The following is a 26522-nucleotide window of genomic DNA, read 5'->3' as shown; positions in this document are numbered from 1 at the left end:
GGTACCATAGTTCAGGGAGCCAAGAGGAAGGAAAGAAGAGAAATGTTGTTGTAACTGGGGTTATAATGTCAGAGGAATAGACACAATTCTCTGCAGCAAGAATTGAGTGTCTCGAAGGCTGTGTTGTCCGCCTGCCGCCTGGGTTCATTTCATCTGACGTGCAGAGGAACTTGGAGTGACAAGAGAAAGATGCAATTGATGTGGCACCAACAATGTAGGAAGAACAAGGAAAAAAAAGGTTCTGCTGAGGGTACTTGAGCAACTAGGGACTAAATTAAAATGCAGAACTAAAAAGGTAATAACCTGGATTTTACCTGAGCCAGAAGCAAATTTGCATAATTAATAAGATCAGAGAACTAAATGCACGGCTCAAAAATTAGTGTGGGATTTGACTTTGTGGGACATTGGCAACAGTAATTGGGGCGGCGAGAGTTGTTCTGATGGGATGGGCTCCACCTGACCCAGGCCAAGTCCTACCTAACAAAGTCGTAAGTAGGGTTGTGGAAAGGACTTTAAATAATAGGGAGATGGGTTCAACAGCTTGGAAAAGTGTGGATAAAGTAAAAGGGTAGAAGAGTGCAGGAGAGGTTACTGAAGTCTTTAGAATAAAGAATAATTCATAAAGTTGAGAAAGGGATAAAATTTAACTATAGGTAACATGGAGACAAAGTTGAAATGAAGGGTGGCAAAGGTCTGAAGGTGCTACATTTGAATGCATGCAGTAAACAGACTGCATGGAACTGTAGTCAGAAACTGTACCAGTATTCACATTTAGAAAGTACTAGAAGAGTTGTGACCTAATGGTAATAAACCTAGTGCTACAATGTGGCATTAGGCAGGATAGTTTCTTTTTGGTACATAGATTCATGAGTGGAATGGATTACAGTGGATTGCAGTTAATTGGGACACACTAGGGTCAGTACATTTTGGCCCAATTAAGCAGCTGCCCCAATTAGCCAAAGTTTCCTGAAAATAGTTAAAAAAATGAAAAAGACGAACTACCATTTAACTGAGTAACAACTTACGAATTTAAATGAAACAAAAAAACAAATTAGAATACTGCCAATGCTACTACAGTACTATAAAACTGCACATTAGTAGTTCCTTATCGTTATTGAGAGGAATTCACCTGGTATACACTGCCATCTTCTTTTGATTGAACGCAAATGAACAAAATCAACACAGACACATAATACAGATAATCAACTTTCTTCCTTCAACGCTTTCAACAATTGCATCCTCCAAATCTTCATATTCATTGTAACATTCAAGATCATCGTCAATACTTCCAAATTCTTTGTAGTTCATAACTTGAAGTAGTGAAATTGTTTCATTTTCACTCCCAGCCATTTGTGGCATCTCCAAGCCTGAACGTTTAAAACCACAGTGAGCAAAACCTTCAGAATTGCCTTACTGTTTATTTCTTGCCAAAAATCAGTGGCAAAAATCATTGTTTTGTGAACACACAGAACTGACACTATTTAAAAACTTCATTCTAAGTACGGTGTAGTTTCTAATATCCACACAAGTGTACACAACCAAAGCGAGTTAGAAACTGGCAACCGTCTCCCATTCCAATTAAGCAGCATAGTGTCCTAAATAAACGAAGAGAATCCCGACTATTTTCTCAATTAGCTTTTTCTTCTTAAGAGTTGTCCCAAATAAGCAGCTGCCCTGATTAACTGATGGCCCAATTATCGAAATTTACTGTACTTCTGTTAAATTTTCTGTGATTCTGTAAATCCTGAATAGTGGGACTAACATCAGATCATAAAGCCATAATCCATTGTTGAGTTCCCCAAACATTAAGTGTTCCACTAGATTTCCAGCATCTACAAAATGTCTTGTGTTTATGATCCATTTCCAATTTATATTTTATAAATAAAGTTATATGTACAGGTATAACTCAACTTCAGCACATTAACAAATGTAGTGTTAAAATAAACACTGCAAAACAAACTATTTTTTTTCATACAGACTAATGATCAAGTTAATCACATCTCTGCACCACTGTTGCTCATGGTAACTTACCTCATTATCCTGTGCACATTTTAAAATCTCGTCAAAGGTTACAAGAGTATCATTTCCCCTTACGGCATCCTTTTCCAAATAACCAAGATGAATATCAGTTGCAATCAAAATTTTCAAAGTATCCTGATCATCTCTGTAATAATTATGAAATAGTCAGATAGTTAACATTAGAGAAGTACAAGGTATTTTAACTAAATAGTTCATTTAATAAAGTGTCTCAAATATTTATAACAATTCAGCATATAGTATACAAAACTAGATTAATACCTCTACTTGTTGAAAATAAAAAGAGGACCTCTGCTTTAAATTGGAATTGAAAGATACAGTGAAAAGCTTGTCTTGTATCCTGTTCATACAGACCAAAAGATTACGGAGTGCATTGTGGTAGAACGCAGTAAAGAAATGCGGGTAAACAATAAGGTGCAAGATCATAACGAGGTAGACTGTGAAGTCAATAGAGTCCATCTTATTAAACTAAGTGACCATTTAATAGTCTTATAACAGCAAGCAGAAGCTGACCTCAAGTCTGGTGGTATGTGCTTTCAGGCTTTTTTAAAAAAATCTTCAGCCAGATGGAAGAAGGGAGAAGAGCAAATGTCTGGGGTGGTTGGGGGTCTATGATTAGGCTTTGGCTTTACTGAGGCAGCAAAAATTATAGACAAGGCCTATGCAGGGGAGACAAGTTTCCATGATGTGCTGTGTCCACAACTCTCTGCAGTCTCTTTGCGAAGCAGTTGCCATACCAAACTGTGATGCATCCAGATATGATGCTTTCTAACGTGCATTGATAAAAATTGGTAAGGATTGACAGGGACATGGCAAATTGCATCGATTTCAATGCACATAGATTTAAAAGGTAAGGTGGACAAACTGAGGGCAAGGATTACCTCAAGGCACAACGATATAGTAGCCATAACAAAAACATAGATAAGAGAAGGGCACGACTGCCAGGTCAATGTTCCAGGATCCAATGATATGCTTTAGGAATGACAGAGGAATAAGTAGGAGTGGAGGGCTTGTTATGTTCTTAAAAAGGGAGGATATAACAGTCGTGCTTAGAGAGGATATTCTTGAGGGATGCCATTTGGGTAGAATCCAGAAATAAGAAGGAGCTAGTCACTTTGGTAGGGCTATATTATAGATTTCCTCCAATAGTTAGTGGGAATTTCAGGAGCAGATGTGTCAAGAAGTTACAGAAAGTTTTGAGAATGGTAGGGTAGTGCTAGTGGGAGATTTCCATTTTCCTGGTATCGACTAGTCACCCAGAGTACATAGGGCCAGGATGGGGCCGAATTGGGGTGGCTTAACAGTTTGCTCACACAATATATATTGGAACCTACCGAAGAAGGAGCAATAGTGGATCTCCTCTTCGAGAACGAGGCAGGCCTAGCAACTGAAGTGGCAGTTGGGGAGCACTTTGGGTCCAGTGAACACCTTTTTCTTAGTTTTAAAGTAGCTGTGAAAAACAATAGAACAGGTCCACAGGCCCTAAACTGGAGCAGGACCAACTCTGAGGGCATTAGACAGGAACTAGTTGAGGTCGACTGGGCAACTCTATTTATGTTTGTTTGTTTATTTAGAGGTACAGCACAACATCAGGCACTTCTGGCCCAACAAGCCCATGCTGTACAATTACACCCATGTGACCAGTTAACCGTGAAACCCATGCATCTTTGGAACATGGGAGGAAACTGGAGCACTCAGAGGAAACCCAAGCAACCCTTACAAACAGTGGCAGAATTGAACCCAGGCTGCCGGCACTGTAATAGTATTATAGTAACTGCTATACTACTGTGCTGCACCTGTAAAGGCAAAGAAACAGTTGGCATGTGGGGTGCTTTTATAAGCATCATATCAAAAGTCCAGGGGCAACGTGTTCCCGTTAGGGTGAAAGGTAGGCATACCGAGTTCAAGGAACCCTGGCTAATGAGAGATATCAAGGCTCTGGTCAGGAAAACAAAGAAGCAGATTAGCTCATTTTAGGTAGCTGGGTACAAATGAATCCCTCAACAGTTATAAAAACTTGAGGAGCAGGCTTAAGAGGGAAATCAGAAGGTCAAAAAGAGGGTACAAGATGGATTTGGCAGGTAGGATAATCCCAAGATAATCCCAAAATGTTCTTCAGTTCTATTAATAATAAAAGGTTGACCAGGGAAAGATGAAGTCCTCTTAAAGACCATCAGGGCTGCCTAAATGTGGACCCGCAGAAGGTGACTGGAATTTGAATGTTCATTTCTCCATGGTGATTACTGAGGGTGATAAGAACTGAGGAAGGAGGTGTTTGCAGCCTTGAAGCACATTAAAATGAGCAAATTCCCAGGGCCTGACCAAGTGTAACCTTGGATCTTATGGGAGGCCAGAGGCACTTACAGAGATACTTGCTTTGTCGTTAGCCACTGATAAAGTTCCAGAAGACTGGAGTCTGACTAACGTTGTTCCATTATTCAAGAAGGGTAGCAAGGACAGGCCACAGAACCACAGCCTGGTGAACCTGACTTCAGTTGTAGGGAAGTTACTGGAGGGAATTCGGAGGGTCAAGATCTACCATCACTTCGATAGTCAAGGCATGATCAGGAATAGTCAGCAGGTTCTGTGGATGGGGGGTGATGTTTGACAAATCATTTGGAGTTTTTCGAAAAGGTAACTAAGGGAATAGATGAAGGTAAAGCAGTGAATGTTGTTTACATGGACTTTAGAGCTTTGACAGTCCCAACTGGTAAACTGACTGGGAAGGAAAGGTTACATGGGATTCCGAGGCAGACAGTGAAGTAGATTCAGAATTGGTTGGATGATAGGAAGCAGAGGATAATGGTTGAAGGTTAATTCTCCTACTGGAAGCCTGTGACTAGTGGGTTGCCCCAGAAGTCACTGTGGGAACCTCTGTTATTTGTTATTTATGTAAATGATTTGGATGTGAAGCTATATGTCATAATTAGTAATTTTGCTGATGGCACTAAAGTAAGCGGTCATGTTGATAGTGAAGCAGGTTTTAATGACTTGTGAAGCGGTTTTGATCAGTTAAGGAGATGGGCCAAGGAATGACAAAAGGACTTTACTTAGGTAAGTGTGAGGTGACGTATTCTGGACATTCGAATCAGCATAGAACCTAGACAGTGAATGAAAGGGTACTGACAAGTGTTGCAGAACAGAGGACCCGGGAGTACAAGTGCACCGTTCATGAAAGCAGTCATACAAGTAGACAATGTTACGAAAAAGGCATTTAGCATGCTGGCCTTCATTGGTCAGGGCATCTGATAAAGTATGTAAAGGGTTAACACAGTCAGTTAAACATAGCAGGCTGTTTTCTCTGAAAGAAACCGCTGATGATCAACAGAAGTGCTAAGCCACGCTGAGCCACATTTCTTCTCGGAGTTAGACAGTGTTCCAAAATCCTTGTTTCTTTGTGCAGTCAAGCACAGAGACAGGACCACTCCAGCCTGTTTAATGAGGCCATTAGACCTATTCTGTAATTTGTCTCTCGGTACTGTCAAGCAATAGATAAGTCTGACTCCAGCTTGGTATGTGTGGGGGGATATCTGAACGACTATATCCATTTTGTAAGGGGAATTGTGAGTTAAGTTGGTGGACCGGGTAGGAACAGTTACAGACTGTTCCTGTCTGAGCGACTAACTGAGTAAGCCCCGGGTGCTTTGAATAAAGAGATGGTACTTATACGGTTTCTGAGTGACTTCATCCGGATTTGACTTCCACACATCGTGTTCAGCAGTACAGACATCATATTGCAGTGACATAATTGCTGGTGACAGCAACGACTGATGTTCCTGCAACTTGGAGATTGTATACAATTTTGGTCCCCCTGTTGTAGGAAAGGCACTGTCAAGCTGCAGAGGGTGCAGAAGTTATTTACCAGAATGCTGTCTGGACTAGACAGTCTAAGTTATAGGGAGAGATTATCCATGCTGGATCTCTTTTCCTTGGGACGCAACAGAATGAGCGGTCACCTCAGAGAAGCTCATACATCATGAGGGGTATGGATAAGGACGATGGTCATAGTCTTTTCCCCGGGGTTGACAAGCCCAAGATTTGTGGGCAGAGATACAAGAGAAGGGAAAGATTTAAAAGAGACCTGAGAGGTAACTTCTTTACACAGAAGGTAATGTGTATCTGGAATGAGCTGCCACAGGAAGGGGTCAAGGCAGGTACAATGCAACATTTAAGAGGAATTTGGTTAGGTAAGTGGAGCATTAGGGCTTGGAAGGTTATAGGCTAAACGTGAGCAACTGGGACTAACAGGAAGGGTGCTGTAGGGAGTAGTTGGTCCCAAGGGCCTGTTTGAATGCATTTCCATCTTCCATTTCCCTAACCAACATACCAGTTGAAATTATGTTTATATTACTTTTCTTCTCTCCATTATGTGAAATGTAAATATAAGTGTTATGTATTGAAATGGTAAGGTCAGTAAGCACGTGGCCAGGTGGTTAAGGCATTGGACTAGCTACCTGAAGGTCGTGAGTTCGAGCCCCAGCCGAGGGAACGTGTTGTGTCCTTGAGCAAGGCACTTAATCACACATTGCTCTGCGACGACACTGGTGCCAAGCTGTATGGGTCCTAATCCCTTCCCTTGGACAACATTGGTGTCGTGGAGAGGGGAGACTTGCAGCATGGGCAACTGCTGGTCTTCCATACAACCTTGCCTAGGCCTGCGTCCTGGAGAGTGAAGACTTTCCAGGTGCAGATCCATGGTCTCGCAAGACTAACAGTAAGGTCATTTAATGTAGTTTGACACTTGTCAGGTATGGTGATGATGTCATCAGTCAGGGACAGAATAACATGTGATGTGAGGGAGCATGGAAGCGAGAATGAGAAATAAAGACATTCTCAGACCATGAAGCTTTGAGTCATGATATATGCACTATCTGATTAAGTACTAGGACAGGTTGTAAATACACAACAGTGGCAACGAGCATATGGATTTTGCAAGTAAGTTGATAAGAATGGAGAAATCCGGGATCCAACACTTCCAATGTTTTACTGAGCCAGCTAGACTTGGTCTGAGATGGATATGATGGGTCAACTCATTTGAACTTTATGCCAATGGCAAAAGACTGATAGTGGACAATAACACAACAGATAATACAAAACAAAGAAGGAGAGCAGAACTTTTGCACCTCGCTGGACCAGATGGGCAGGATATATTCTCAACACGACCAAACACAGGACAAGTCACGGACTACACGGCAGAGCTGAATGCTTACTTCGTTCCCCGGGTCAACACTACTTTTGCCCGGCATCATTTTCATCAGCTTGCCCAAAGACAAGGTGAGACGGTTCAACTCGCCTTCAGCAGGCAGCAAAAGACAGCAATTTTCGAACTGACACAGACAACTAAATCAGGGACGCCAAAGTGGGAAAATGTCCGGAGAAAACTACTGGAGAATATGCAGGACCTAATGCTTGCCTGCATGCTGGAAATAGCGGCACAATGTGAAAAAGTAGAGGAATAGTTGTCAGCCATGTCACTCCAAGGGAGCCAGCCAGAGACTGCGCGCCGTGTTTCACACTGTGAGGACACAGCACATGGCAAAAGGACAGAGGGAAACAGTCTACTAATACAAATAAAAGGAAACGCAGATCATCTGGGTAGAGATCCAAAGTGACCAGTTCATGGACAGATGTTCAGAAAGTGCACTAGTAAGGACCACTTCGCAAAAATGTGCCGGACAAAAGGATTAAAGACACAAAAAGTGGACAATGTTGAGGATGAACAACAAGCATTTGCATTTGTTGTTAACGAGACAGATCTCTGAAAAAATTACTTTCTTGTGTAGGGGTGTAAATTTGTGCACATTAGTAGATTCAGGAGCCAGAAGTAATATACTGGGTGAAAATGTGTGGGAAAACTAAAGTCACAGAAGATAAAGTGCCATTCATTTATTCCTAAGCAGAAGAGGAAGCTGTACCCATATTCATCCAGCACATCACTGGGGGTTAAGGGGGTGTTTGAATGTGAAATAAGTATTGGAAACGGAACAGACCAGGCAGAGCTCATCATGATAAAAGGGAATGGTGAACCAGTCTTGGGTAGAGAAACAGCTACAACTTTGAGTGTGTTAAAGATTGGAGAAAATGTGTCAGCAGTGACAGACGTTAAAGAGTCACTTAAGCTGCAGTACCCAAAAGTGTCTGAAGGGGTTGGAAAGCTGAACACTAAGCAGATCAGTCTGTACATTGATCCAAAAGTAAAGCCTGTGGCCCAGCCACTCAGACGCATAACTTACAACTTCAGGGAAGCTGTTAGGAAAAAAAATGAACAGCTAATGAAACTGGACATTATTGAGAAGGCTGAAGGCCCAACTCCTGGGGTTAACCGGGTAGTAATTTTTACCAAAACTCGACAAGGACATCAGAATATGCCTAGACGTGAGAAGGACAAATGAAACAATTGTGAGGGAGATATATCCCATTCCAACTCTAAGTGAGATACTACAGAGTACAAATGGAACTACAGTATTTAGCAAACTAGACTTGAAATGGGGCTATCACCAGCTGGAACTAACTCCAGAATCTAGAGAGATGATCACATTTGCTGTGCATAATGGGGTGTAGAGACTGATATTTGGTGTGTCATCAGCCAGTGAGCAATACCAGCATGAGACAGCAAATGCTTTAGCTGGAATTGAAGGAGTTGAGAACATCTCAGATGATGTGAGTGTACATGCACCTAACCAAAAACTGCATGATGCGAGACTGAAAGAGGTTCGCTGAACGTGGATTGACACTGAACCTGGAGAAATAACAGTTCAACATGGACAGACTAGCTTTCACGGGAATTCTCTTGTCACAGAAAGGATTCAGACCAACTGAGGAGAGAGTGCGAGCAGTAATGGAGGCTTCTGAACCACAGAACACCACAGAAGTGAGGAGTTTCCTTGGTCTTCTTGGCTACAGCAGCAGATTCTTATCACAGCTTGCAACTTTGTCAGAACCACTGAGACAATTGACCAGGAAGGACACACAGTTCAAGTTCGGAGAAGAACAGAGGCAAGCATTCAAGGCACTAAAAGAGGAGCTAGCAAGAGCAGGTATATTGGCCAACTTTGATAAAGATGCACCAACTAAAGTAATAGCAGATGCCAGCCCAGTCAGACCGGGGGCAGCACTCATACAAAAACAAAATGAAGAAATGGTATCTTTCTGCTATGTGAGTCGTAGTCTCACAGACAGTGAACGAAAATACTCACAAACAGAGCAAAAAGCAGTAGCACTAGTGTGGGCCTGTGAGAGACTTCATCCTTATTTGTAGAGAGGAAAATTTGACCTGATCACAGATCACAAACCTTTGGAGATGATATACAGCCCAAGATCTAAACTACGCACCAGAGCGGTGGGTCTTGAGAGTGCAGCCATATGACTACAAAGTCATGCACGTGCCAGGAAAAGAGAACATTGCAGACCCACTGTCGGGGCTACTGGGAGAGGATGCTCAAAAAGAGAAAGACACGCATTACTCAGAGAAATGTCAGGTTCATAGATGTGAGTGCTACGCCTAAAGCCCTGACAACATGAGAGGTGGAGGGAGCCTCAGCCACAGATCCAGAGCTGCAGGAAGTGCGTAAAGCCATCATGAATAGCCACTTTGAGAACTGTAGGGCATATGCGTCCATTGCAAATGAGCTGTGTGTAGCGGGCCAACTTATCCTCAGAAGGACACAAATTGTGTTACCTTGTGCCTTACATGCTTTGCACACATGGGCACTTGCCAGAGCTCATGAAGGACACTTGGGAATAGTTGGTACAAAACAGCACCTCAGAACCAAGGGTTGGTGGCTTGGTACGATTAAAGCAGCTGAGAAATACTGCAAAACTTGTCACGGCTGTCAAACTGTATCTAAACCTGACCCTCCAGAACCACTAAAACTGACACCGTTGTCGGATGGTCCTTGGCAGGAGGTAGCTGTTGATTTGTTTGGACCATTACCAACAAACCATTCCATTCTAGTAGCAGTTGATTCCTACAGCCGATTTTATGAATATGACATTTAGACCTCTGCAACTGCACAGAGAGTTACTGATAGTCTGGAGAACATTTTCGATAGACATGGACTGCCCATATCTATCAAATCAGATAATGGACCTCAATTCAGACCTGAACAGTTCAAGGAATATTGTAAGAGTAATGGAATCAAGCACCTGAAAAGAACACCAAAGTGGGCTCAGGCAAATGGTGAAGTGCAGCCACAAAATGCATCACTGATGAAAAGGATTAGGATTGCTTACGCAGTTGGACTTGACTGGAAACGTGAACTGAGAAAATATGTGACCGTGTACAGATGCATGAAACATACCACTACAGGGAAAAGTCCTTCTCTATGACCGCAAAATAAGGGGAAAGATACCAGATATCAAGGAGGTACACATAGAAGAACTGGAGGTATGAGATTGGGACGCAGAACAAACAAGAAAGTACAAGCTGATCACAGAGGTGCTCAAGAGTTGACTGTAAAAGTTGGGGACACTGTGCTTATCCAATAAGGAAAAGTGGAAAAATTCACCAGTCTTTTTAACACAAAACCACACAGGGTAGTGAGGAAAACAGGAAATCAAGTGGTAGTTGAATCTCTAACTGGGGTGCAGTATGCAAGGAACACCAAACATGTAAAAAGGCCCAACACAAGGAGACTTTTGACAAACAGGAGGAAACTCAAGGATTTGACAATGGGGTACCGAGGCAGGAGGACAATATATGATGGACAGTTACAGACAAGCTCAGATTCAGTGAGCAAAAGCCATTACCACACACTGAAACCAAAGAGAAACCGGTAGAGAGACCTCAAAGGGTTAGAAAACAACCTCTGAAGTTTAACGATCTTGTACTGAAGAAGAGTTTTAAGTTGTGGGTTTTGAAACAATGAAAACTGTTGTAAGTTGAAAATGCAGTTTACAGTTCCAGAGTTATCATTAAGTTGAAACAGAAAATGTTTTTGTTACAGTCATGCATATTAGAGAATGTGTGTTGAATTGAAATGGTTAAGTCTGTGAATTGAATGTGTTCTAAAACATTCAAATTCATTTCTCAGGAAAGGAGGGATGTCATGTACAGTATTGAAATGATAAGATCAGTTAATGTAGTTTGACTCTTGTCAAGTACAGTGATGATGTCATCAGTCAGGGACAGAACAATACCTGATGAGAGGGAGCACAGGAGCGAGAATGAGAAATAAAGACTTGTCCAGTGCATGAAGCACCGAGTCATCGTATATCCACTAATTAAGTACTAAGACAGGCTGTAAATACATAATGTATGTACGAAGACACAACAGAGCGCTGATGATGTAATACGGAGCAGCAATTTGCTGCAGGAATTTAGCAGGTCAAGCTGCATCTGTGAGGGGAAATGAACTGTCTAGGTTTCGAGTTGAAACTTTACATCATGGCTGTCTTTTTTTAAAAATGGGAACCTTTACAAGAGAGGCGAATGGCAAATGCAACCGAACTGGAAATTGGGGGGAGGGGGGAGCCTGCTGCAAACTGTGTGGATGGAACCAGGATCGGGAGGGAAAGGGGACTAAAATTAGAAGACTGAATGAACAGCAGAGGGATTAAGGCCCTGTTATAGGGTTTCAACACAGAACATCAACAATTTTTTTTCCTTCCAAAGATGCTGCTTGACCCAAGTACCCGGCAGATTGCTTGTTGTATGTGTATGGAATACTTTCTCAGACTTTCTGATCACAGCATTTGGTAAATCTATCATTTTAACTCAGTCAATAAGCCAACCAAGTTGTTTTGAAATGCATCCAATTCAGCAGCAAATATCACTGTAACCTATCAGTCATAAAACCTGTATGTGCCCTTTGAGGACATCTTAGTAATATTCAGGTATCATCAGCTATAATTAGTAAAATTTAAAATAATTTCCTTAAAAATATCCTTGTACAGGAAAAAATGCATTAAGATTAAAGTTCATGATTTTGTTGTCTTTAGTCAGAATAGAAAAAAACAATACTCTGTATATTTCCATCTCTCTGACACAGTGTCAACTTTACCCTCAATGTCGCAAAAACAAAGGAGCTGGTTGTGGACTACAGGAGAAATGGAGGTGGGCTAACCCCTATTGACATTAATGGATCTGGGATTGAGAGGGGTAACAGCTTTAACCCAGGCAACCTGTTAATATTCTACACCTTCACAGTATGTTCTGGGTCAATTTTGACCCGGCCCAAGAATCCCCTCATAACAAGTGTCTATACCAAATTTTGAACCACAGATCTATTTAAAACGCATATCTGACATTAATAAATGGGTGATTAATCCTTAATTAATGTTTCAGAGATCTAAAATCCATTTCAATAGATACCGGTCAAATTTGACCCGGAACATTCCCAATGTACAAAATTTTGTAGCACCTGTACAAAAGTATAAAATTTTTAAGTATTTTCATTTTTGTGCATTTTGGGTCACTTTAGGAAAATTCATCAAATTTCGGCTAAAAATGGCATTTAGGCTGTTTTTACTGCTGTCAAATATCAAAATGGGTCAAATTTGCCCCGAATAGTACGTTGGGTTAAATTCCTCAGCATACACTTCACCTCACGTGGTCTGTACATTCCGCCTGCATGGTGAAAAAGGCACAATAGCGCCTCTTTCATCTCAGACGGTCGAAGAAGTTTGATATGGGCCCCCACATCCTAAGAATTGGCTGCATCACTGCCTGGTGTGGGAACTGTACCTCCCTTAATCGCAGGACTCTGCAGAGAGTGATGTGGACAGCCCAGCACATCTGTAGATGAAAATTTCCTATGGTTCAGGACATTTACAAAGACAAGTGTGAGAAAAGGGCCCGAAGGATCATTGGGGGTCCGAGTTACCCCAACCACAAACTGTTCCAGCCGCTACCATCCGGGAAACGGTACCACAGCAAAAAAACCAGAACCAACAAGCTCCGGGACAGCTTCTTCCACCAGGCCATCAGGCTGACTAATTCACGTTGATTTGAGTGTATTTCTATGTTGTATTGACTATTCTATTTATTATAAATTACTATGGTTGCACATTTAGACGGAGACGTAACGTAAATATTACTCCTCGTGTATGTGAAGGATGTAAGAATAAAGTCAATTCAGTCTTAAAATAAAACTGTTATTTAAATGACATTGAGAGCCTGCACGTTCCTCTAAACGGCCTTGCAACGAAACTGACAAATTTTCCAAAATCTCAAAAGGGCTAAAGAAAACTAGACGTGAAACCTTCACAACTTACAAGGTGTTTCCAGCACTCATCTCAACAGGCTGCTCAGCTCCACTCCACAGATTCGCGTGCACCTGGAAACAAGGCTCGGATTTCCGCAAGATGGGAAGGTGAATAAACGATCAGTCCTCATAAATGGGCAGCGCAGTCGGGAACTGCTGCAACCCCACTTCACCTTTCTTTGGGACTTAACGAGACACAATGCCTGCACACTCAGAACTGCAGCACTACCCCGAACCGCCAATTTCACCACTAACTGCAGCCGGAACCAAAAGTCGGGTCAACCCGGAAGCAGAAGCGGGAGGAAGCTGGACACGGCGGCGAGCGACTGCAGTGAGTACTCCGCTGGTTTCGGGCAGCGTCCGAGTCTTCGTGTCCCTTAGTTACGCCTTTGTCCCTGGGCCCTTTTTACTGAGGTCTTACATGACTTTTCCTTGCATCAACATCTACATTCCTCGAGCATCATTCCTGATGCAAAGTCACGATCAGCCCTTTGCCTCCATAGAGCTGCAGTTTGTTTCAGATTCCAGTATTCGCCTTTTCTGCGGTAATTTGAACCCGCTGCTTAATTATGCCCAGCATGCTCTTTATCCCCTTTGACAATTTCCCAAGGAAACGCAGGTCTAACTGCCGTTTTGCATACTCCATTTGCAGAGCCCCAAATGGTGGTTTCGGGTTAAAAATGATTTCAGTAATGTGCCAAGCAGTGAGGAGAACAAATGGAAATTATTCGCCCGCCTTGTATTACAACATCTGAGTTGCCAATTGCCTCCACCCCACTTCAAATTTCTGTCCCATCTTTTTAATCATCGGGCTTCTATCCAAAGTCCAGGAACGGCTCTTTTTTTTTATTTGAACCTGTCAAATCCGTAACGTTGTGTTTAACTATCGTGGATCATAATAGACACGTTCAGAGAATGACTGCCTTACCATTCTAATGATCCGGGTACGATTCTGACCTCCAGTGATGGGTCGGTATGTGTGGAGTAGAGTTTGCATGGTCCCTGTGATTTTCGTCGCTTCCCCAGTTAAAAGACGTGCTGGTTGCCTGAAGTTGCTGCAATTTGCCCTTAGTGTAGACGGTTTGTCTGGGTTATATTGGGCATGTGCAAGAAAATAGATTACAGACAAATGCGGGGTTTGGGGATAGCTTTGAGAGCTGCCTTAGATTGATGGGCTGAATACTCTCCCATGTATAAGGAATATGAACATAATGCGAAATGAGTTGTTCTACTATTATAATTTTTGTTTCTTCCAGACACCATAATACATTTCTTTTCATGACCCAAGCTATACTACTTTGACTTTCTCTCTTATTCTTACTGTCATCTCTCTGGTGTTGCACCCAATCACCTATTCCTTTAATTATTCTTCCTACACCATCTGGCCCCCACTATACTTAAACTTGTGAAAGGAGATTGATCTGAAATATTGTTTCTCTCACCACAGAGTACTTAAAGCTGATTGTAATTTTATTTTGCTTCCCTGCACCTTGATTGCATTTCCTTGTACATCGGCTGGCTGAGGCAAACATTATGTTGGCAATTTCAATTGTGAGTAGCTTTTTTTTTACTCGTCATGAAGGATATTCACTTCTATAACTGAAGTACATGAGATCTTGCCAATGCTGGAAGTCCTGAGCAAAGTACAGGGAGTGCTGGCGGAACTCAGCAGGTCAGACAGCATCTATGGAGAGAAATAAGTAGTCAGTGTTCCAGGTCAAGACCTTTCAGCAAGACTGGAAAGGGGGAAGAAGCCAGAAGAAGGTGGGCTGAGGTAAAGGAGTACAAGGCGAGAGGGGAGAAGGGTGGGTGGGAGGGGAAGTGAAAATGAATTGACTACTTACATCCTTCAAATACACGAGGACTAAATCTTTATATTATGTCTCCATTCCAATGTGCAATTATAGTAATTTCTGATGAGTATTACGTACAACAGGACAGTCAGTGTAACATAGAAATACCGTAACATCAGCATGAATAAGCCGTCTGATGGCCTGGTGAAAGAAGCTGTCCTGGAGCCTGTTGGCCCCGGCTTTTATGCTGTGATACTGTTTCCCAGATGGTAGCAGCTGGAACAGTTTGTGGTTGGGGTGACTCGGGTCTCCAATGATCCTTCAGGCTCTTTTTTACACACCTGTCTTTGTAAATGTCCTGAATAGTGGGAAGTTCACATCTACAGATGTGCTGGGCTGTCCGCACCACTCTCTGCAGAGTCCTGCGACTGAGGGAAGTACAGTTCCCATACCAGGCAGTGATGCAGCCAGTCAGTCTTAACCCCTATAGAAAGTTATTAGAATTTGGGGGGCCCGTACCAAACTTCTTCAACCATCTGAGGTGAAAGAAGGGCTGTTGTGTCTTTTTCACCACACAGCTGATATATACAGACCACGTGAAATCCTTGGTGATGTTTATGCCGAGGAACTTGAAAGCCGTTCACCCTCTCAACCCAGATCCATTGATGTCAATAGGGGTTAGCATGTCTCTATTCCTCCTGTCGTCCACAACCAGCTCCTTTGTTTTTACGACATTGAGGGAGAGGTGGTTTTCTTGACACCACTATGTCAGGGTGATGACTTCCTTTCTGAAGGCTGCCTCATTATTATTTGAGATTAGGCCAATCAGTGCAGTGTCATCAGCAAATTTAATTAGATTGGAGCTGTGGGTGGCGCCACAGTCATGGGTATACAGAGAGTAAAGGAAGGGGCTTAGTACACAGCCCTGAGGGGTAGAGGTGAGGGGAGCCCACTCTTACCACCTGCCAGCGATCTGTCAGGAAGTCCAGGATCCAGCTACACAAGGCAGGGTGAAAGCTGAGGCATAGGAGGTGACAGGTGGAAGGGGTAAAGGGCTGAAGGAGGAGGAATCTGGTAGGAGAGGACAGTGGACATAACAGAAGGGGAAAGGGCACCAGAGGGAGGCGATGGGCAGACAAGGAAAAGAGAAAGGGTGAGAGGGGAACAATAATGGGGAATAGGATAGAGAGAAGGGGAGGACAGAGAAATTGATGTCCATCGGTTGGAGGATACCCAGATGGACTATGAGGTGTTGCGCCTCCAACCTGAGTGTGGCCTCATCGTGGCAGTAGAGGCGGCCACGGACTGATTGTTGGAAAGGGAAGTTGAATTGAAATGGGTGGCCACCTCATATTCTGTCTGAGTAGCCCCCAACCTGATTCTCCAACTCAAAGTAATTTCTCACCCCTCCCCTTTCTGGTTCCTCTCTCATCCCTTCTCTCCTCACCTGCCTATCACTTTCCTCTGGTGCCCTTCCTCCTTTCCTTTCTTCCATGATCCACTGTCCTCTCCTATCAGACGACTTCTTTCAAACCCTTTACCTCTTTCACCTATCACCTCTCAACTTCATTTCCACTTATCCACCTTCCCCTGACTTGGTTTCACCTATCACCTGCCAGCTAGTACTTCTTCCCCTCCCCTTCCCTCACCTTCTTATCTGGCTTCTTCCCTTCCTTTCCAGTTCTGATGAAGAATCTGAGCCTGAAACATCCACTCTTTAAAACTGAAGCACTATCTAATTCTATCACGGCACTGATCTAAATCACCAGGCACACTTTTCATTCTTTAAATCAAGTGCAAACCCAATATATCTGAAATCAACTTCAAACACCCATTTTCTTTCCGTTTCTTTCACAAAGCTTTCCTTTAGGAGTTGTTGTAATTATTTCTCCTCTTCCCAAGAATTTTGTTATACTTTTGCAATTCAGATGAAAAGCAGCATAATTGATACACTTCTCAGATAATCTATTTTAACCTTTTGGTTTTATTTTTAAGATTTTTGCGTTCACCTCATGTAGTTAAAATGATTCTTTTTCTGGTCTATAATAGTTGAGTACATTGCTGCATAATTTTCTGTTGAAGTGACTATAGCAGCTTTCATAATTTGTTATTTCATATTTAGTCTTCAGTTATCTTACATGATAGTTTGGGGACAATGAAAACGCTACAGCAAAAAAGTACAAGAAAATGGGAACAGAAATAGGCCACAGGCCCCTCATGACTGATTGACTTCCCATCTGTGCCATAAGACCATAATTTTTCAAATAACCATATAACTATTTAACTTGTCGTATAAGTCAAAAGGGTAAGTAATTATATATCATCTCTACCAATGAAGTTTAAGGTTTGTAAAAATGACAAATCTAGTTTAGAATGCATTCCTTTGTCAAACCAGCTACAGAAAGTGAAATAACTAGTGATAAAATACTGGATTCAATTGGAGAAAAAAGAAACAGAGTTAATCTATAATAGCAGACATGAGTGAATCTCAATGCTTGTACTAGTTAATTATTAATAATAGAAAAGTTAATGTTCAAGAACGATGTTGAAAGGGCTATTGAGAGTGAAATGGGAAAGATTTGATTTCAACGTTCAAAGTAAATTTATTATCAAAGTACATATCTCACCATATACAACCCAGAGATTCATTTTCTTGTGACATACTCAGTAATCCATTAATAGAATAATAACCATAATATAATGAATGAAAGACTTTCTTTGGTGTGTTTTGTTTGTACCCACTGTGCTTCATGTGCTGTGTATTTGATCCAGCAGTAAAATATTGTCATATCATGCACAGCAGCTTGTGGATTTCTGATTTAACTCCACATTTGAAGATTTTCCAAACAATTTCTTCTGACTGTGTCATTGTTTAGATGGCAAATTATGGCCTAATGTGAGTAGGTCACAAATCATCCTTCATATTTCTTATCTCCATTTTATTTTTGATTATTTTTGTATTAATGTTATTTGTAATACAGTTTATACTTGTTTTTCTTTGGTGCTGTACAGTTAGGTTTTTGCATTGCATCTGTACATACGTGTACTTGTGCATATGACAAAAGTTGGCCTTTATTTTGAGTCATTCTCCAATGTTTGTGCTTTGTTTCCTCTAATCTCTGTTGTGGCTTGAATTTTGATACTTATTCTCATTTTAATAATTAAATTGTAATTACACTTATGCTTATTTTTATTCTCTGTAAACGTAATGTTTTGACTTTTTATTTGCGCTTTCTGTTTGTCCTCCATTAAAAGAGTACTGATGTAAAAATCTCAACATGGTTGATGTAGATGTATTAATCCATTACTGTATCTCATAACATCGTATCCTTAATGCTGACGGGAATAGGACCCATCTCCTTCTGTGCCTTTGGAGGAAAACTCTTAGTGTCCCACCTTTACAAAACTGCATCACGTAATTTACAGCAGAAGAATGTTCTTGCTTCTCCAAAAATACTTGTAAAGTAGAAAAGCTCATATCGTCCATTCACTCTGCAGTCCTTGTTTCTTTTTATATTCAAATCATCTTTTATATATATCTACTATTGTCTGTTCTACGAATACATAATCCTTTTAATCCATCTGGACTCCATGAAAGTGTTGCAATCAGCACTACTGTCCAACTTCCATCATTTTCAAGTACTATTGACACAAAAGTAAAGTGTAGTTATGTACAATATCATGTATTCACCAATATGCACGTTTCAGGAACAGCTTCTTCCCCTGTTTCATCAGATTTCTGAATGGACAACGAATCCAGGAATGCTACATCACTATTTTCTTTCCTCTCTTTTAGCACCTAATTTTTATATACTGGTTGTAATTTATAGTTTATTATGTATTACAATGTAGTGCTGCTGCAAAACAATGAACTTCATAACATATGCTAGTGATTCTGATTCTATAGCTGCCAAAGTATAATTAGTAAAACAAAATCCTCCACTACACTGTTTACAAAGATGTAAGAATGGTACCAGGTCAGTGCAAATTGCGATTTTTGTTTGTTTTTCATCACAGTGGATCTTATTCAATCACAATGTTGAATCAAGATTTATATTTTGAAGTCATGAAAATTTAAGTATTTCAGAGAAAAATGAATGTGGAAGAGAAAAATAGCCGTAAAGTGAAAAAGTCCTTTGTTGCAAAACCTTCAGAAGAAAGTAAAATACTTGAAGAAGATGAAAATCAAGAATGTGACCCTGAAGGGATTGCTGACTTTGCAAACTACTTCAATCAACTTGATTTATTAGAGACACATAGACATCTGATACCTGTGGGAACACACAGTTTGTGGCATGGAGAGTCCGATGATGAAGAGGAGGAAGCTGAAAATGATGCTTATTTTAAAGTGAAAGAGAAAGAGCTGGAAAATGACCCAGCAAATCTATTACTTTGGGCATCTGAGAAAAACCAGGTAGGTGTCTGACAGGATTGTCTATTACTGAAATCTTCAAAATCATCAGATCCAAGATCTAAAGGTGAAAAATTACAAGATAGACAAATAGCATGGAAACAGATTCTTCAGCCTATCAAATCTGCACCAGTTGTGAAGCACCTGTTTACAATTCATTAGTCCTATTCTTACCTTATCTAATTCTCCCTTGTGACTCCCTATAAACTCTACCACTCACTTGCCCACCTGATGCAGATTACTCTGTTCAATTAATTTACCAATCTGTATGTCTTTGGGATGTGGGAGGAACCTGTTCAGAAGTACTTCACCGAATATGATAAAATGCTGCTTGGATTCAAATTCTCTTTCTCAGAATTTTCTTATTTTCCTCTTACAGCTTTAAAAAAAACCTCCTTTTTCCAACACACACAAAATGAAGCACAGTCAACGTTTCAGGTCGGGACCCTTCGTCAGGACTAACTGAAAGTATTTTCTCACCCCATCCCTTATTTATTTATTATTATATTTTTTCTCTCTTTTTTTTCCTCTCTGTCCCTCTCACAATTACTGCTTGCCTGCTCTCCATCTTCCTCTGGCACTCCCCTCCCCCTGTCTCTCTCCCTAGGCCTCCTGTCCCATGATCCTCTCCCTTCTCCAGCCTTGTATCGCTTTTGCCAATCAACTTTTCAGCTCTTAGCTCTATCTCTCTCCCTCACGTCTTCTCCTATCATTTCGGATCTCCCCCTCTCCCTCCCACTTTCAAATCTCTTACTATTTCTTCTTTCAGTTAGTCCTGACGAAGGGTCCCGGCATGAAACGTCGACTGTGTTACTTCCTATAGATGCTGTCTGGCCTGCTGCGTTCCACCAGCATTTTGTGTGTGTTGCTTGAATTTCCAACATCTGCAGATTTCCTCATGTTTGCTCCTTTTTCCAAACTTTCTTTATATCTATAAATGCTCATAAGATAGAGAATCTTCAATTTTCTTCCTCCTTGGGATTAGTTTTTAAGGAGATATCCAAAATGACATGCTATAATCCATTTGAAGCACTAACTGGTACAAATTCAATGACTTTTTTTGTTATATCCAATGCCCTTTTTAATCCAGTTTGCTTTGGAATGGTTTTAATGTGCAATCAGCTTTTAGTAATATAAGCTGCATTTTAACATGTTTCATATGCTGCATGTTTTGTGTCTCCAGGTATTTTCCTAATCGAGTAGCCTCTTCCAGAAACCTATCTGTTCTGTATCCTGAAATTTACCTTACCTGACTTAATTTATCACAATTCACAAAGTCCTTTCATGGTTCATTTTGACATTTATATGAATAAAATATAACACCACCCCACCCCAAATGAAATCCTGGGGCACATCATTTTCAACATTTTGCCAGTCTGAAATTTTAAACATAGTTTGGAATTACTCAGTTTATTTTTCTTCTATATCTTAGAGTCATAGTGAAGTACAGGACAGAAATAGGCCCTTCGGCCCATCTAGTCCATGCCAAAACCATTTAAACTGCCTACTCCCATCGACTTTCACCAGGACCATTGTCCTCCATATCGCTACTATCCGTGTACCTTTCCAAACTTTATATTGTTGAATCTGTATGTTCTCTTGCACGCTTGTACAGCATATAGATACATGTTAATAACGGCAACTTCATTATGTTTGTATTTAAGAAGAGTATTCAAAAGGGTTATCAATAGCTATTAATGATTTTGCATTCTATAGTAGGTTCAGTATCTAAAGAACACTCTGCATTAAGGAAAGGCATTACAGATTGATGTGTATGTAATAACAACTGTTTTGTCTTTCTCATAGGTTTCTATAGTAAGCAGACTTCTCTCAGAAAACCCAGGTCTTGTTAATGTTAAAGACGATGACCACTACACACCACTTCATAGGGCTGCCTACAGCGGTCATATTGAGGTGGTTCGGAAGTTGATAGCTCAAGGAGCAGATGTGCATGCTCGTACTATAGATGGCTGGACACCATTGCACAGTGCTTGTAAATGGAACAATGCAGAAATAGCTTCATTTCTTCTGCAGCATGATGCAGATGTCAATGCCCAGACTAATGGTTTACATACAGCATTACATCTTGCTTCAGGAAGTAAAGACACCAAGGAAGTTATTGAATTGTTGTTAATGAATCACTACATCAATTCTGATCTAAAAAATAACTTGGGTGAGACAGCCTATGATATTGCTTGTCGAACAAATATTCATTATTACCTCTTTGAAATTGCAGAACACTGCACAAATTCAGTACCTGGGCCAAAATGACTCACTTTAAAGTACAGTCACCTAAACACAAACCCACGGTCATTTTTATTGGGTGGAAATTAGGTACATCTCTAAGTTTAAATTAATATTGTAACTGTTACAATATCAATATGAAAACCATCAATTTCCTATTTACCCATAAATTAGTGTTTAGTCAACTTATTGAAAACGTGTTGCTATTTTTGGTGAAAAGATATAACTTTTTTTGAAGTTAGTGTCTTTTACTCTGTTGTAATGAGTTGAGTAAAATAACCCAGCTACTTTCCATTAGCTGTAATATTACTCTGATCTGAATCCTTTGCTTCTTCCATGCTGTAGTATCAGATTTTCCATCTATGTAGCTTGCAAAATTCTAAAACGCTAAGGGAGATGTTAGAGCATTGAAACAAAAATCAGTGTGTTACTTACAGTAAGTTGGGATTTCCATTGGTAAGGTGAAAAGGAAGTAATTTTAGTGGAATGCCTGAGAGAAATATTGGATATGTGTATATAATATTACACTGGAGACAAGCATTTACTGTTGCACTATTAATGTTACTGGGACGCTTGCCCTAAAGGTTCCCAGCACAAGGAAAATGCTGAAAGCTGGTGATCAAATTTTAAGCTGGTCACAAAAATGCCCACAAATGGATGTGATTTTACTCTCCTGCAAGTTAAACCTGTTTGTAAGTGAACAATGCTTTCTTTCATCATTGTGTGAAGGAATTTCTTGGCCCCAGTATCTAATAACATAAAAGATGCAGGAGTAGGCCATTTGGCCCACTGTTACCGCTTTGATATGGCTGAGATTTGCAGTTAAGTGTCTTCAGTTTTGCTGGAGCTATTGATGCATTTGTAAGTTGTTTGCTGCAGACTAGGCACAGTGAAATAGGGGTTAATAAAATATTTTGAAAAAGGCATAATGAATAAATAAACAGGAAAACCACAAAAAATACAAAAACTTCACAATACAATAAACTTCTACACAGTCCAACAGCAAAGCGGCAGGCTAGCAGCTGAGTCACAGTGCATAAAAATTCCTCCTTTAGAATGAAAATTTCACTCCAGTTTTCTACTACACTGGTAGTTTGTTCGCTCCCATAAGTTGGTCGGCAGCAAGCAAGGGGAAGTTGGGAGGAGTGGGGGGGCTGATGTCACAGCTCAAGTTGGGCAAGTCCATTCAATGCTCAGAAAACGCACTTCATGCTCCTCGTCAGCCTACCGTCCTCCCCTCCATGCAATACGCTGATCCCTAATTATCAATGGCCTCCCTTCTGTGCAATACAGCACTCACTAATTATCAGCCTACCATCCTCCCCTCTGCAATATAGCACTCACCAATTATCGGCCTACCGTCCTCCCCTCTGTGCCATACAGCGCTCACCAGTTATCGGCCTACCGTCCTCCCCTCTGTCCCATACAGCGCTCACCAGTTATCGGCCTACCGTCCTCCCCTCTGTGCCATACAGCGCTCACCAGTTATCGGCCTACCATCCTCCCCTCTGTGCCATACAGCGCTCACCAGTTATCGGCCTACCGTCCTCCCCTCTGTGCCATACAGCGCTCACCAGTTATCAACAGCCTCCCCATTTCACATCAAAAACTAAGAATAAGCATGGTCCTACTGCGCACTGCCATACTGGACTGAATGACCACTCAGTCACTGCCCACCACTGCAAGCGTGAAGTTCAAAAAACAATGTTTTATTTCTTTTATCACGATTTCTCGGGGAATCCCTAGAGACCTCGCAGAAACCCTGCTAGATATCAACTGATTATTGGCATAAAGTTCATGGCTATTTTAGTTACTCATCACCTGGCTAGAGCTGATCAATGTTAGAAAAGGTTTGATGATCCCGTTAGAAGATCAGGAAAGTTCTGCTGTTTTCCTACCAGTTAAAAATAGGTGTTGCTTGAGTTTCTCTAAATGTCTAGGAAAATGTGATGAGTTCCGAGTATACATCTCCCCAGTTTTGCAAAGGTTGAATGAGTCGGTTTGCTGGGAAAGCTCCTGTTCCTTGCTACGTGGTCATCAGGTAGTTTTCCTGCTCTCTGGACGTTGTTCATCCCTAGATGTGGAATAAAATTATGGAAGCAAAAATGGCCCAAAATTTCCAGTACCAAAGACCTATGTCTGAGTAAAAATAGTGGTCTCGTACAGAGAACATTTCTTTGAACAAAATCAAGATTAAGCCACTTGGAACGGCACAATAGAAAACTTTGTATTGTCCAAATACCTGAATCATGGACTTGTTGAAACTACTGATGGTGCGGAGCAATGTTCCCTCTAATTTTTTTTACAGTTGCACAGACCAACCATTGCTCTAAGCAGGAACTTATTACATGGCCTGAAAAATATGCGGCACTTGGAATGTTTTTTTCCTGTAATATGTGTACTAGGATTATTTAGAATGAAAATCTATATATTATGTACTTCTATTTATTAATTGAAGGGTATAATGAAATACAGTACAAAGAAAATCTCATTTTTCATAAACTTAAACTTAGATGGCATCTCCGTTCAGCGGGCCGGCAGTTTGTCAACAATGAGCTATCGAATTCTATTCTATGTTTATTGTTACAATTTGTAATATTGTTGTAACTTGAAACCCTGACAATATAAATACTCTGAAAAGTAAAGGTTTTGGTACATTCATTATGTAGAAAGTTTATGGATTATATTCATTAACACAACTAATAACAGGGTATTTCACAAATATAGTAACAGATTTCAAAAGCATATTGGCTTAATTTCAAAATTATATTAACATTATATAAAAGCATGGCAACAAAGGCTATGCACACGGGAGCATAATAATTACTGTATGGCTGTGCACCCACACAGCTTAGAGTGAAGGCTGTACCTGTGATGTAGGACAGAATACACTACTCTCTACAGCTTCTTACTTTCCAACCCATTGGAATTGCCATACCAGACCATGATGAAACCAGTCAGAATTGTTTCAAGAGTACATCTGTAGATGTTTGTTAGAGCATTCAATGATAAGCGGAACTTCCTTGACCCCCCCCCCCCCGCTGAAGTAAGTAAAGATACTGGGGCAACTTTCTTGCAAGCCACCTGAATGCAGTATTCTCCCCTCATCTCTGTTAAATCTCAATCCCTCGTCCTGGTCCAAGACTCCTTAGCAAGGGAAAATATGTCCTTTACTTCAAAACTGTGTAACCAAACCCCTATACAATTGTGATTTGACTTCTTTATTTAACTCTATAATAAAAAGTATCATACTATTTGTCTTAATTACTTGCCACATCTATTGACCATCAAAAATATATGTGCCAACACACTTGATCTGCTCTCTTCCCAGTCCTGATGAAGCATCTCTACCCGAAACCAAGCTGTCCATTTCCCTCCATAGATGCTGCCTAGCTTACTGAGTTCCTTCAGCATTTTGTATATTTTACTAGCACATCTTCATCTTTGGTCAGTTCACCATTTATCATTTCACCATCTACTTTTGTGTAACCTGTACCAAAGAAGATAACCTGACATTCTCCCACATTACATTTCATCTGAAGGGTTCTGGTTCACTTATTCTCTGTCTTTATCGCCTTGAACTCTCATCACATGCTCTTCCTTGGGTATCTACATTGGTATCATCAAACAACCTACAAATACACATCTTATTAATAGAGCTAGAGGCCAAAAGCATGGATCCCTGTGACAAAGCAATAGCCACAGCTTGCTAAAAATTTGTAAACACAAGATTCTGCAACTGCTAAAGCTCTAGACCAACATGCAGAAAATACCACAGGAACTCAGCAAATCAGCATGCACCTAAGGAGGGGAATACACTTATCAATGTTTCAGGCTGAGACCTTCATCAGGACTAAAAACAAAAAGAGGCAGAAACCAGAACAAAAAGCTTGGGAAAGAATAATGAGGGAGGAGGGAGAAATTACCTGAAGTTAAAGAAATTTATGTTTATAGCATTCAAGTTGGAGGCTACCTAGATGAAATATGAGATGTTGATCCTCCTATCTGAATTTGACTGCATCATGGCTGTAGAGGAGGCCATTGACAGATAAGAGAATGGGAAGTGAGAAGTTGATTTGAAATGGGTAGCTGCTGGGCAGAGCCTGTCTTGCAGTAAGCAGAGCAAAGGCCCTCAACAAAGTGGTCCCCCAATCTCTGTCGGGTCCAACCAACGTAGGAGGCAACACCAGAAGTATTGGATACAATAGATGACCCTGACAGACTCTCAGCTGCACAGGTAAAGTATCGCCTCACCTGGAAGGACTGTACTGAATGGTGGTGAGCGAGGAATTATGGGAGCAGGTTTAGCACTTGTCATGTTTGCAGGGATAAGTGCTAGGAAGGAGATCAGTGGAGAAGGATAAGTGACAAAAGAGTCAGCTGAAGTGTGATCCCTACACAAAGCAGTGCAGGAGGGAGGGGAAGAGGAAGATGTGCTTAGTGGTTGGATCCTGTTGCAGAAAGCAGAAGTTACAAAAAGAATAATGTTCTGGATACAGAGGATCTTGGGGTAGTAGGTAGGGACAAGGGGAACCCTGTCCCTGGTACGATGGGGTGAGGAAAGATGTGTAAGAAATGAAGGAGAAGTGGGCGAGGGCAGCATTGAAGGTGGTGGAAGGGAAACCCCTTTCTTTGGGGAAAAAAATATCAGATGTACACGTAGTACCCTGGTTCACATCTTTACTGTATATAGAAACATAGAAACATAGAAAATAGGTGCAGGAGTAGGCCATTCGGCCCTTCGAGCCTGCACTGCCATTTATTATGATCATGGCTGATCATCCAACTCAGAACCCCGCCCCAGCCATCCCTCCATACTCCCTGACCCCCGTA

General features: G+C 41.1%; 2 protein-coding genes across 5 annotated transcripts in view; one reads left to right on the top strand and one right to left on the bottom strand.

The window, feature by feature from the left end:
* mre11a (MRE11 homolog A, double strand break repair nuclease) overlaps positions 1-13390 on the bottom strand; it is a 72668-nt gene extending 59278 nt beyond the window's left edge. The window contains exons 1-2 of the mRNA XM_063053841.1: positions 13252-13390; positions 2032-2164 (exon numbers count right to left, since the gene is read on the bottom strand). Of these exons, the coding sequence (XP_062909911.1) occupies positions 2032-2164; positions 13252-13271 (153 nt within the window). The 5' untranslated portion in view covers positions 13272-13390. The remainder of the gene's footprint in view (positions 1-2031; positions 2165-13251) is intronic.
* A 104-nt stretch (positions 13391-13494) lies between these two features.
* Positions 13495-24343, top strand: ankrd49 (ankyrin repeat domain 49). 4 transcript variants are annotated; one of them, XM_063053844.1, is made up of 3 exons: positions 13495-13572; positions 19052-19448; positions 21252-24343. In XM_063053844.1, the coding sequence occupies exons 2-3, from the start codon at positions 19128-19130 to the stop codon at positions 21714-21716; spliced, it is 786 nt and encodes a 261-aa protein (XP_062909914.1). In that variant the 5' UTR covers positions 13495-13572; positions 19052-19127; the 3' UTR covers positions 21717-24343. The 4 variants fall into 4 exon arrangements, with proteins under 4 accessions (XP_062909914.1, XP_062909917.1, XP_062909915.1 ...); XM_063053847.1 differs by lacking the exon at positions 13495-13572 and adding an exon at positions 13772-13786; XM_063053845.1 differs by lacking the exon at positions 13495-13572 and adding an exon at positions 14326-14792.
* Positions 24344-26522: the final 2179 nt, after the last annotated feature.

This window comes from Mobula hypostoma, chromosome 7, assembly GCF_963921235.1.
Source record: "Mobula hypostoma chromosome 7, sMobHyp1.1, whole genome shotgun sequence".
Taxonomy (NCBI): domain Eukaryota; kingdom Metazoa; phylum Chordata; class Chondrichthyes; order Myliobatiformes; family Myliobatidae; genus Mobula; species Mobula hypostoma.
This window is presented reverse-complemented; position numbering and strand designations above follow the sequence as displayed.